Source organism: Maniola hyperantus, chromosome 8 (genome assembly GCF_902806685.2).
Source record: "Maniola hyperantus chromosome 8, iAphHyp1.2, whole genome shotgun sequence".
NCBI classification, from domain to species: domain Eukaryota; kingdom Metazoa; phylum Arthropoda; class Insecta; order Lepidoptera; family Nymphalidae; genus Maniola; species Maniola hyperantus.
The window spans coordinates 5,175,377-5,187,879 of record NC_048543.1 but is presented as its reverse complement, the minus strand read 5'-3'; the positions used below and the strand labels follow the sequence as shown (position 1 = coordinate 5,187,879).

Here is a 12,503-nt window from a genome sequence, read left to right as displayed (position 1 = left end):
AGGTACACGCAATCTCTAAAGACCGATTCACATTTTCTGCGAAATGTTACCTAACTGTTTATGGCAGCAAAGTGCCGCTAATTTATGTGGCGTCCTTACCTGCGAGGCGACAGCAGTCGTTGATAAACCGTCTGTCGTTCCTTGTCCACGGCTCCCAACACCATCACTTTTTCTGTTCACTTATTAAGTAGGAACCTATATTGACAACTTGCAATTTGCCTGGCACTCTAAGAGTCCAGATCGGGCGAAATGATGTGTTGGATATACCTACTTATTAGTACGATTTACTTATTATCTACTCTATACAATTTTCCATACCTTAATCGCATTTATATTATCACACCTATTTTAAAAGTTTATGCCATAAGTCGTCACTGGTCAGGCGAGCTAAGATCAGTAAGGCCATCATTAGTAAATCTATGTAAAGCTTTACCATGAGTTTGCACCAAAAAACATTAAACATGTAAAAGTTTGATATGTCGTCGTATGTAACGAATCTTATGTTTTGTTGAATTTACTATCACACTGCAGAAAATCGGGTATTTTTAAAAATTAAATAAATTAATTTAAAAAATAATTGAAATGTTATATCAACAGAAAACAGAGTTTTCAACATATTGTAAATCTTAATATTTAGTGCAAACTCAGCGTCTAAAGTCTCGGTTTAAGACTATTGTAGCTAGGTGACAATATGAATTTTGAATATAATCACTATCAAAGAGATAGGTCATGTACCTATAAATCCGGATTAGTAGACGCATTGAGGAAGATGACATAGTCCATGACACAATATCGTGGCATGCTCAAGGTTTCCTGTCATTCATTCATCATTTGTATGCAGGGATTGAATCGATTTGACAGCTCACATGGCTCACATCATTTAATTGTGAACAGTGAACAGTCTGTTGGTAGCTAGGTAGGTATCCTTATATGCATTATGCACGTAATAATATATAGCCCAATTTTTGCCTTTGCTGCATACCTACATATCTAATCACGCTTTTTAGGGTTCCGTACCACAAAATGGAAAAACGGAACCCTTATAGGATCACTTTGTTGTCTGTCTGTCTGTCTGTCTGTCCGTCTGTCTGTCAAGAAACCTACAGGGTACTTCCCGTTGACCTAGAATCGTGAAATTTGGCAGGTAGGTAGATCTTATAGCTGACATTTGGGGAAAAATCTGAAAACCGTGAATTTAGGGTTAGATCACACAAAAAAAATTAAATTGTGGTCATGAACTAATAATTAGTATTTTCAACTTTCGAAGTGAGTGACTATATCAAGTGGGGTATCATATGAAAGGTACATTCTAAAACACATTTTTATTTATTTTTATGCATCATAGTTTTTGAATTATCGTGCAAAATATCGAAAAAATACGACTGTAGTACGGAACCCTCATTGCGCGAGCCTGACTCGCACTTGGCCGGTTTTTTTTTGTTTGAGCTCGATTTTTATCATCAGGTAGGTAGTTATAGCTATGTTGCCATAGCTTTGCACGGATCGGTATTTACATATTCTATAGATAAACATCTATCTATACTAAGTAATATTCTAAATGCCAAAGTGTGTTTGTTTGTTTTGTCTTTCCTTCACGCCTTAACTAAGGACCCAATCGACTTGATTTTTGGCATAGAGATAGGTGAAAGAACGAAGAGTAGGTAACATCGCGAGAAGTCGCAGGCATCAGCTAGTATAGTATACAAACAAAACTTCTTGAAATGTTCTAAATAATGATGAAAACCATATTTGATATTAGAGTCCATGAAAAAGAGATAATAAGCGAATTCACAGAAAAATTCGGATTATGACTTGTGTAGATAAATAAACTAGATGACAAACCCATCGATCGCCGGCCCATACTGGACATGGACGTCTCCTCTCAGCATGAGAATGGTAGAAGAGAAGATATAATAGGAACGTATAGTAAAAATAGAAATACACTGGAGTTTGATGGTATGTGAATGATGGATAGATAATGAAATTTATACGACTCCAAGTAGGTACATTTTTAAAAGTTGGTTGACTATTAAGTTCATTAACTTGTAAAGCCTACTTAGCTTTGTATAGTGTGTGTGTGTGTGTGTGTGTGTGTATGTGCGTGTGTGTGATAGTTGTCCAATAACTATTTAGCTAGCAGCAACCATTTAGCTATTAGGGGGTGGGGAGCACTTAACTCTAGAACAAAAATTAGCACTTTAAAGCTAAATATTTTGCAAACGGATCCCTGAATCGAAAAATAATTTTCACAGACTGACAATATTTTAAGATCTATCCAAAGACTTCCCAGGCCACGAAAAAAATTTGACCCACTTTACGTGTATATTTTTTTTTAAGTACCACTTTGTCCACATGTTTAATATGTATAACCATGCGGCGTGCCAAATAAAGCTTTCTCGTACTAATAGTCCCTAAATTAAGGCGCGGACGGGTGGACGGACAGGAAAGCTGAACATAGCGATGTTACTTAAGAGTCCCTTTTTTCTACGGAACCCTAAAAATGCACATGGTTTCCAGTTCAAATATAAATATAATTTAATTGAATTATCTTATACTATTGTAATTTGGCTCCGACAAAATAAACATTTAGTTGCCACCAATAAATCACTATTTTAAACTAAACTAATTTTAATTTCTCGAATATTAGAGTTCAACGCGCTTTTGTTTAGTTGCTTTGCTACATGGATGCTACGAAGATTGTTATTTTGGGGTTAATTTTATTTTTGTGTTTAGGTTTTACAGATATATCCGAAAATTTATTTGCATCCAACTTTTATCTACTTCGCAAATGTGAAATTATATTGCAAATAAATACTTAGCTACACCTATAGGTAATAGCAGCCTAAGGTAGGCTTACTTAATCTCACAAAATTGATGGTTTCTCTGATGTTGCTGATGTTCTGCTGTAATTATAACTCATATAACACTACACTACGTACCTACGTATAATAGATAATAACTTAATATCACGTGATTCTCTTGCATGCTTAATTCATATTAATAAAAAGAAACAATGCGGTCCGAACTAACAAAGGGGAAAAGGCTCCGCCATGTTGTGACGTCTTGGAAGAAATAAAATATTTTGATTCAGTACATTATTTTAGTGGATTTTGTAGGGCCCTTTGTTAGTTCAGACGCACGATATAACTTTCAAGTTCCATGAAATAAATAGACTTAAGTATGTGTTCGACTTTATTTATTTACTCTTAATTATCTTTATTGTATATTGCCAATACCTAATATACTAAATAGGTACTCATATATTATTATGTAGGTATATGCTTTTCAATTATTAATGTTTTGTATGTTTACACAATAAACTGATAGATACTATATTGAGTTATCTAATAGCTTACCTCGCTAAAGTCTACTAAATCGGAATTACCAAGGTAATACATAGTTATAGTGGTTAAAGACGTAAGTTTACACAATATAAAGGTCTAAAGAAAATGGCACACCCAGTTAATTATAATTTCAATTTTTAAGTTTTTTTATTTTTACTATCATTTCTTGTAGTGATATTCTCGTGAGTCTCTTGCCGGCGGCGGCGCTTCTCAGTAGATTCTGCCTTCCGAATCGGGCAATCGGTGGTTGAGTCTGACATACTTACCTAATATCATCAGTACCCATATACTTAAATAAATGCGAAAGTGTGTTTGTTTGTTGGTTTGTCGTTCAATCAGGCTGCAACGGAGCCATGGATCGATGTGATTTTTTGCATTGGGATAGTTAAGACCTGGAGAATGAATAAGCTACTTTTTATCCCGGAAAATTACAGAGTTCCAACAGGATTTTACAAACCTAAATCCACGCGGGCGAAGTCGCGGCATCAGCTAGCTAATACATAAGTGGCACATGGTGTCCTACATGAAATAAATTTCCTTTCATTTCCTTTCATATATACTTATTCATATTTTCATTCTCATAATATTTTGATTTTTTTGAAAATAGTAATTCATTTGCTTCACAAAACCAAGAACCAAATGAAGAGACCTAAGGATGAGCCCTGATTGAAATTTTTGAGTGAAGTAAGCTTCAGTTTCTTGTTTTTAAAATTGAAACAATAATGAATAATTGAACAAAACATTCTGAAAATGTTTTTATTTTATTTTATGAGTGATTTATATTCCACGGTGATATTATTTGGCAATTTAAAAAGTATTAAAGTAAGTAACGAAATTTACTAAAAGTCCTTTATTGGGATTGCACAAATCGTTGTAGGTATTTGTACAATATTTTAGGTAAGTAGGTAAGATTTTATATTTTCGGTAACGAAACGTAATTAAATCTGTTTCTTATAGATGTATGTATTCCCAGTATATGCTTATATTCTATGTATGTAGATTGTAGGTACCATGTAAAGAATAAAATGTATAAATAGATGTACCTATACATTATTTTAAACAGTGGGGGACACTACAGTTAAGTTAAGATCAACACATTTCGCTACTACTTATTTACGAATAATTACAACCAATAACTTAAAATCACTATACAGAATCTTAAAATCGTAAAATAGTAAGTACTTACAAGGAATCTTTTTAAAGTAGCTGTACTCGTATTTAGCTTTAACAATTGTTATTCCTATAGATAAATTAATAGGTACACTGAATTACAGACGGAACAACAAAATCCTAAGTTTATATTTTTTCTAAAAGTTTTTTTATAAACGGAACTGTCTCACCTCGTCCTTGCCGAGTCCTTAACGTGAATCTATTTGTGCACTTTATTTAAAGATATCTGTCGAGTTTTTAACCGACTTAGTAAAAATATTTATTAGTCATTTATTTTCAAACTGAATCCTGTTATGATTATAAGTTTATCACTTTTTCACTGGCACTTAAGCAACTTCAAGATCAGAGTCTTCAGAATCGTCGGTGGTAAGGTCGAGGGGTGGCGGCGCGGGCGGCGGACGCGCTGGAGAGGTGAGACGCGCCCGCGCCGACGCCATTGCGCGCCGCAAGCTCTCTCCTCTTGAAGCTTACGAAGCCGCTCTTGCTCTTCGCGCTTTGCTTGCGCCATTTCGCGCGGCGATTCTTGAACCATACCTGTAACAGAAATTTCTTTTAATAAAAAATACTGAGTACTTACATGTTATTATATTATTGCAAGCATTGATGCCATTGCCGTGTTCAGAAACTGCGACTGGATCGCTGTTTATAACTATCACGAATAAGAGCTTCGCTCATGTGCCTGTGGGCTGATCTACCTTATTTTGCGCACGCCCACACAGTGAGAATACAGGGTACCATCACCTTGTGATTATAGGAAGCTGGTCTATGCTCCGGTCACGGAAAATATCCTGTTCAATCCTCATTTGTATACCTACTTGTGCAAGTGTCATAAACTGTTAATTTAAATTACCTAAATATTTGTTTGTACAGTAAATATAGGTACTAGTGTACTGTGTAGGTACCTACTTTAGTTTATCTATTACCTACTATGCTTTTTATCATACAAAGGTTTTTCGAATAAACTCACTCAACCACCTGCAACACACTATACCTGTACACTTGTAGCTGCTTTACTACCTTTAGTATACCATTACATATTGAGCTAGTCTCAGCAAAGTCGACCAGGCAAAAGTTAGTTCGTATCAAATTAAGTACTTATGTGTCACCTTTCTGTTCAGCATCAACATTCTTAGGAGGTATAATTTAATAGGTTATGCCTAAAGATATTTCTGAATGTCAATTGAAAAGCAAAAAACAAATCTATTCCTAAAATAGACGTAGAGTATTAACAAAATTGTTCAAGGTATGAAAATTAATACCAATGCATCTGAATAGATCATTCAAATATCAAGTCAATATTCAATTTGCTGATTTGAAGTTCCACCAATATGTTTATAATACAGCGTGTTTATTCGGGACAATTGTGCGACCCAGTTTCATTTAGTGATGACCGCGCTACTGTACTAACAGCTACGAGTAAAAAAATTTGTTTGTTAGATGATCAATGACGTTCTCAGTACGTCTCAGCTTCCACTCGACTTAGCATCGCACAAGTGTCGAAAAGTTGAGCTGCTGGGTGGTCGGAGCGGCTTACAAGTTTACCTTCAGTCACAAACACTATGCGGCATCTTTGCTACGCCCCCTCATTCATAACTTCGGAAGATGACCTATTATTGAGTCTACCAATATCACTATTCATTACCAATATCATAATAATGAGTGATAGGTAGTAATTATTTCTGACTGGTAGCTTAGTTAACTCTGCTGGTAGGGTATATTCTAATTAAAAACCTAATAAGAACTTAATACAGTGAAAGTTATTCTTTAATCTACTTTATTTAATTAGAATAGAGAATAATTTTGTTAAGTTAATAAGAATAAACATCCCTACTTACTAATCTGGGATTTTTAAACTACCAATAAGTACGATTATCGTTTGATAGCTGATATTTAGTTTAAATAGAGGCGGAAATGAACACAGAGAGTTTTTTTATTCAAAAGAAATTATATTTTTAACTTAAGTATTATTTCTTATTTCCATAGAGGGATTTCAAGTTAATGTAATGCTACTTATTTTTAGGTGTATCTAGGTAAATTTTCAAGTAAGTAGGTATCTACTTACTCGATACAAGAAAAGTGCACCACTCAACCACAGTTTTTTTCGTATCGCAACCCTGAACACAAAGTAACTAGCGAAACCCAATAACAAAACGTGCCGAGTTTTAATGGCGTTGGAAGCTTAGAATTAATTCGTTAACGATACCACCATTGTCGGAGTTAATTGCATTACAAGTGTCGGTCGGGAGCTCGACAAAAGCCCCTATTAACTTTCGGAAAATGAGTGAGGAGCTTTCGCACTCATCGAGCGTAGGCCATTGTGCTGCGCTCATGCGGCAAATATGGCCGATGCCAGCGGCAGACCTGAGGGCTCCTTCCTCAGAGAATGCACGCTCCGTCTCCGTTCCTGCCGTTGTTGTCGATGCTCGCCCGCAACAAGATTAGCCAACGCCCTTTTGTCCGACACGCATTGTACTCAGTTTAACCCATTTGTTTGTTTTATCGAGTTTTGATTCATAACTTTATCTAAGCAATATTTAGATATTTGTGCACAAAATTCAATCAAAATCGGCCGCGAAAAGCTAGCAGACAGAATATTATACTCAGTCAGACTTTTCCATTTATAATAAGAGTATGGATTTAAATTTCTGTGAATATACCTCGTACCCGGACCGCGTTCCAAAAGAAAAAAATTGTTACTTATACTATCTCTTTGCTCGTTTCTAAGTATAACAACTTTATCGCAAACTGAGTTAATACTATATACCTAGTTCCTATTGTTTTAAGTCCTACACACAGGAAATTACCGAATTCTAATATATAGGCGCTGCAGCGCGCCAACATGCATGTATAACCAGCTCGGAGCATAACAAAGACAAACAGAGCTTCATTGAAAGGCTAAACTGCATAGTAAATGTGTATAAGTTTCGCCTTTGTTCCGGTTTAACTACACTGTGCTATAAGTACTTAACCGGTCTAGCTAGTCAAATCTTTAAGCTAATTAAACATAATTAATCAGTATACAACCAATATAAAGTTTAACACTATAATAATAGGTACCTACGTACTTGCGTAAACAATATCTGACAATAGGTAAGTAAGTATATGAATTTCAGGATAGTCTAAAAACATTGTGAGGAAACCTGCATGTCTGAGAGTTCTCCATAATGTTCTCAAAGATGTGCCCTCAGACACAGCACACATGGTCAGCCGCCAGCCTTGTGGACTATGGTCTATGACTTGAACCCTTCACATTCTGAGAGGAGACCTTAACTCAGTAGTGGGCTGATGATGAATCAAAATGATGATGATGTATCAACTGCATTTCTACGCATCACCAGGTTTTCCTCATGCATCAACTGTTTTTTTTTGCTTTTTTGGTTTATAGACTACGACAGTAAATTTAAAATACTTAGTAGTCTTAGTATTAGATTATCTTATCAACGTTGATAGAATTCGAGCATCGAAACACTTTAGCATCAAAGTATAATGGATCTTAACTGCCTTGTTTTGAAGTTCAAGTTCGCCCATGTATCTACAGCAAACGCTATATCTGAGGGGAAACGTTTCGAAATCAAACTTGGCGGTAGGTACCTACCTACTGAATTTTTTACTTCGAAGTTCAAATACTTTCAGGTCCACTTTTACAAGACTGCTCAAAAAAAGGTGTAGGTTTGTTTCTGGATGTAAGTATATGAAACCTTATTCCACCCAAACTTCTAAATGCCCTGAACAGATTTAGATATAGGTAGGTATATCGTTAGAATCCTTACATCATCCCGAGTGACATTGGCTATAAAATTGGAGAAAAATCAATATTGTATGGCGTCATTTTCAAGTAAAGGAGAAATCTTAACGACGTGAATTTGTGGTTACATCACAAAAATAATGTGTGATGAAAGACTAGGTAAGTAATTTTCTAAATCACATATAAATATGGCGCAGTCTGTGTTCTTCATAAAAGTGTGTGTTCGATATATCTTTTATGATGGTAAGGAACCCTTCGTGTGCCAGTCCGACTCGCACTTGTTCGGTTTTTTACTACTTGTACACTAACGTTAGTCGTGTTTCGACGATCGGATTCTATGAACTTTGTTGAGAAGTAAAATCTCATACTAACCACACGTATTGTTGTTTAGTTTGCGATGCGGCACAGATGTAGAGCTCACTCGCCCGCAGCTACGCACTACGCCTCGACGCCTGGCATCGGGACGCGCGCGCCTGCGGCTCTTTAATGTAACGCTCATTATCCATTTATTATCATTTCAATCAGATACTACCGCGATTAATTATTGTCTTGTCAGGTGAGGTGACAGAAGGGCCGGCTTTTTTTAGCGCAAAGAATCAGAGTGTTCGGTGCAGTAATGCAGCCAATATTTTTTGCAACATTCCTACGTGGGTATGACATTTAGTACTTTATAAGATACCCAGTTACCAGTCAACCTTATAAAGAGTACTACGAGTACCTACATCATTGTCATTTTTGAACCAAATAGGTATCTAGCGCGAATGAAGTTTTCTACGAGAATGAATGATGAATGTGTGTTTCTTTTAATTTATCGATTAGCGCTTGGCTGCAATCAGAGTACCTGCTGGCAAGTAATGATGCAGTCTAAGATGAAGCACGGTTGCCTAGATATACGTTTACTTATACTTTTTATTATAACTGCACCACATAGAACAATACAAAGAACGAAACATAGTAGGTAAGCATAACAATGTACTTATCGCTACGTAGGACAGCCTAATTGAAGTTAAAAAAAGGTTTCACAAATTAACTGCATTCACAAGAATTAATAGTTCAAATTAACTTTGTATTTTCATAACTTGTTATCTTGTCCGACGGCAGAATATCCGACGCTGCCGCGCGACGACGCGGCAACGCGCGACGTTCGGCTTTACGCCACTTGCTACGACGTAGACGGCCTCGTAGCCAATTTGAACGTAAGCTTTTCTAAGTCCAGACCGTACAGTGTTTTTTGTGATAATATTTCTCACAAATAGTGTGTGATACAATAAGGAAAAAAGCAGTATTTATATAAACTAGGCTTTTCTCGCAACTTCGTCCGCGTGGATTTAGTTTTTTAATCACGTTAAAAATTCTCAGAATCCTTTTAGTAGAGGTTCTGAGAGCTATGTTAGGTATATAGAAAATTAACATGCAAAATCTCAAGTTAACCACTGGGTGAGCCCTAGATATTTGAGCTGCCATTGATATACTTATGTCAGTCAGTCAGTGTGTGAAACTTTAAATTACGGAGGTATGCATACTGACTCGTGCAACCCACTGGGCTGTTTTGGTGTGGTCACAGTTTAAACACCTAAACATAAGCAAAATAAGGTACAACGCCCATAGAGATAAAAGTTACATTGGTTGATTCATAGATTCCTTCGTTGTGTGATTTACAATTGCACATAGAGAATTATTTATTCATTAGCCTTTTTTTACAAAAATAGTTTTCATTTAGGCAGGGCGCCCTAAGATGCTCAAGATAGCGAATATGTCCGGTTTTTTTAAACTGCGCCATCATCATCAACCCAACAACGACTGTTCATGAACAGAGTATGGTCTCCTATCAGAATGAGAAGGGTTTGGCCATAGTCCACCACGCTGGCCAAGTGCAGATTGGCAGACTTCACCCACTTTTAAGAATATTATCGAGAACCCTCAGGCATGCAGGTTTCCTCATGATGCTTTCCTCCATTTTTGACGCAAGTAATATTTTAATTGCTTAAAAAGTACACAACTTGTTAAAGTTGGCGGTGCGTACCCGGGATCGGATGCCTGACCCCCGAATAGGAGGCCGAGCTGTATACAAATGTAAATTAGTAAAACAATAAGATTTCAGAACGTTTTGAACGATAAAACTGGTGTAGTGCTCATGGCTATTCTATGATACAGAGCAAAAGCAACGAACGGGGGCTAGAAAAGCAGCAAACATGCGACAAAATATAACTAGTGGAGTAGGTATGGATCAGCAAGCGGTAAGGGAGCAGCAAGGGAGCAGCGTGTGAACCGCACGCTGAGCTCGAGTGCGGCGGAATGCCGCGGCGAACCGAACCCGAACTTATTGTAATAATGTTGTTAGAACAAACCACCGCCGTTCTCTCGCTCCCTCCGCTTGTTTGAGATTACAATTACGGTTTTTAGCGAACGATTGATTTTATAATGGAACCGCTTGATCACCTCTGATACTTTAATTTCGATTTAATTTACATTCCATGCTCCTATTGTTACTTCGTTCATCGAGTGTTGTTCTAACTTGTATGTATAACCTATAGACAGCAGCTCATTATGTAGGTAGGTACTTACCTTACTTACTAATTTGTAGGGTAAGTACCCTACCTATCATAATGAGTATGTAGGTAGGTACTTACCCTACAAATTACTCATAACCCTTATAAAATAGCTAATTACTTATTAAATAAAGCTCATTTCACACCACAGGATATAAATTATACCTATTATGGTCCGGTCAATATTCGTGTTCCCAATAGCTACCTATTCGTACCTATTTGGAGAGTGACTGGTTTATATGTCATGACTAATAGATATATTTAGTTATAATTGTTATAAATCTGTTATATTATTATTATAATATGTTACCCAATAGATAACTAAAACAAAATTAAGAAAGACAATATTTGTCTCTGCATCCACCTCTTAATAAGATAAGATGAGTTGTGTGCAAAATTTTAATTTTATAAAATATTAAATTAAAACTTTCGCGCAACTCATCTTATCTTCTGCCAGCAGATAAACCTACTTATGAAAAAATCTGAGTGTGGGATAGCTAAATAGTTTCTTCAGCCTTTCCGCTATCAATGGTTTTATAGTTGATTTAACTAGGTACCAACGAAGGTATATAGAGAAAACTTGGAATCGCATAAACTACTAAAATGGTGATTGGTCTATGTAGGTACATATTATGTATGCGTACCTATTTTTTAATATATTTCAAAATAATACAAAATAGGTAGATAATGCTTATAGCTGTCAACAATTTTCCACGTAAGCCGCGTCTAAACTCTCACACCTGTCGTGTTCCGACTCCCCATTAGCTGTGAAATGCATTAGTCAATATTAAAGATTCCGTCCGCGAGTATAATTCCACAAAGGGCACTTCAAATCACACCCATCTCTTTTCGGTTAATGTCAAAACATTACTCCTCTTCGCGGCCGGAGGCTGAAAAAGTATCCCCCAGTATCTGTCACTTCGTATCAATTACCACACGCAAACAGCCGTGCTAGCGCCCCATAGCCCCCATACTGCCATAAAGGCCTATCTGCGTACAATGCAGCAACCAAATCGAAATTCAATTGTCAAAAGATTGCTTTAATGGTACGTCTGAATTAGCTCAGATGGAAAAAGTACTTTGTCATTTGTATTATGATGTAAAATAAAACTTATTTTCATGTTGATAAACGTGAAAATCGTAGAGTAGCACCGCTCCGCAGGGTATCCCGGAGGGCTCTTTTGCAAACATCGGGCTCCCCTAAACGTTATACTTTGAAAACAATAATTTGTATTGCGTATCGAACGCGTCCATAAATAATAGAGTGATACATCGGCTGAAGCCGAGGTTGAAGCGGAATATTGCTCGAATTAAACAATGAACTTAACACACTCAATTGATGATTATAAGATTAGGCACACAGATGAGGTAAGAAAAAGTAAGTTTACCCCTGCTAAATTTGTTAGGTTTGCGCAACAGGATTGGTAGTACCAATTTAATTTACTTTAGTTTGGAAAGTTGTTTAAACCAAGATAGTGTAGCATCTCGGTGTTATAAATGACCTTAAACGACAAACAAGATGACAGATCGAATTGCAACGACAAAACATACACACATATTTTAATAAGTACAGGGTCTGCATTTAAACAGGTAAGGTACGGATAATCTTCTAGCTAGATTAGATAACTAATGGGTAATGAATCTAATATGGTAATCTACCCATCCAGAGGCTTTGGTACGTGAATAAACATAGGC

General features: G+C 36.4%; 1 protein-coding gene across 1 annotated transcript in view; it reads right to left on the bottom strand.

The window, feature by feature from the left end:
* Positions 1 to 3,179: 3,179 nt before the first annotated feature.
* LOC117984416 (visual system homeobox 1-like) overlaps positions 3,180 to 12,503 on the bottom strand; it is a 29,439-nt gene continuing 20,115 nt past the window's right edge. The window contains exon 3 of the mRNA XM_069500342.1: positions 3,180 to 5,048. Coding sequence (XP_069356443.1) covers positions 4,866 to 5,048 — 183 coding nt within the window. The 3' untranslated portion in view covers positions 3,180 to 4,865. The remainder of the gene's footprint in view (positions 5,049 to 12,503) is intronic.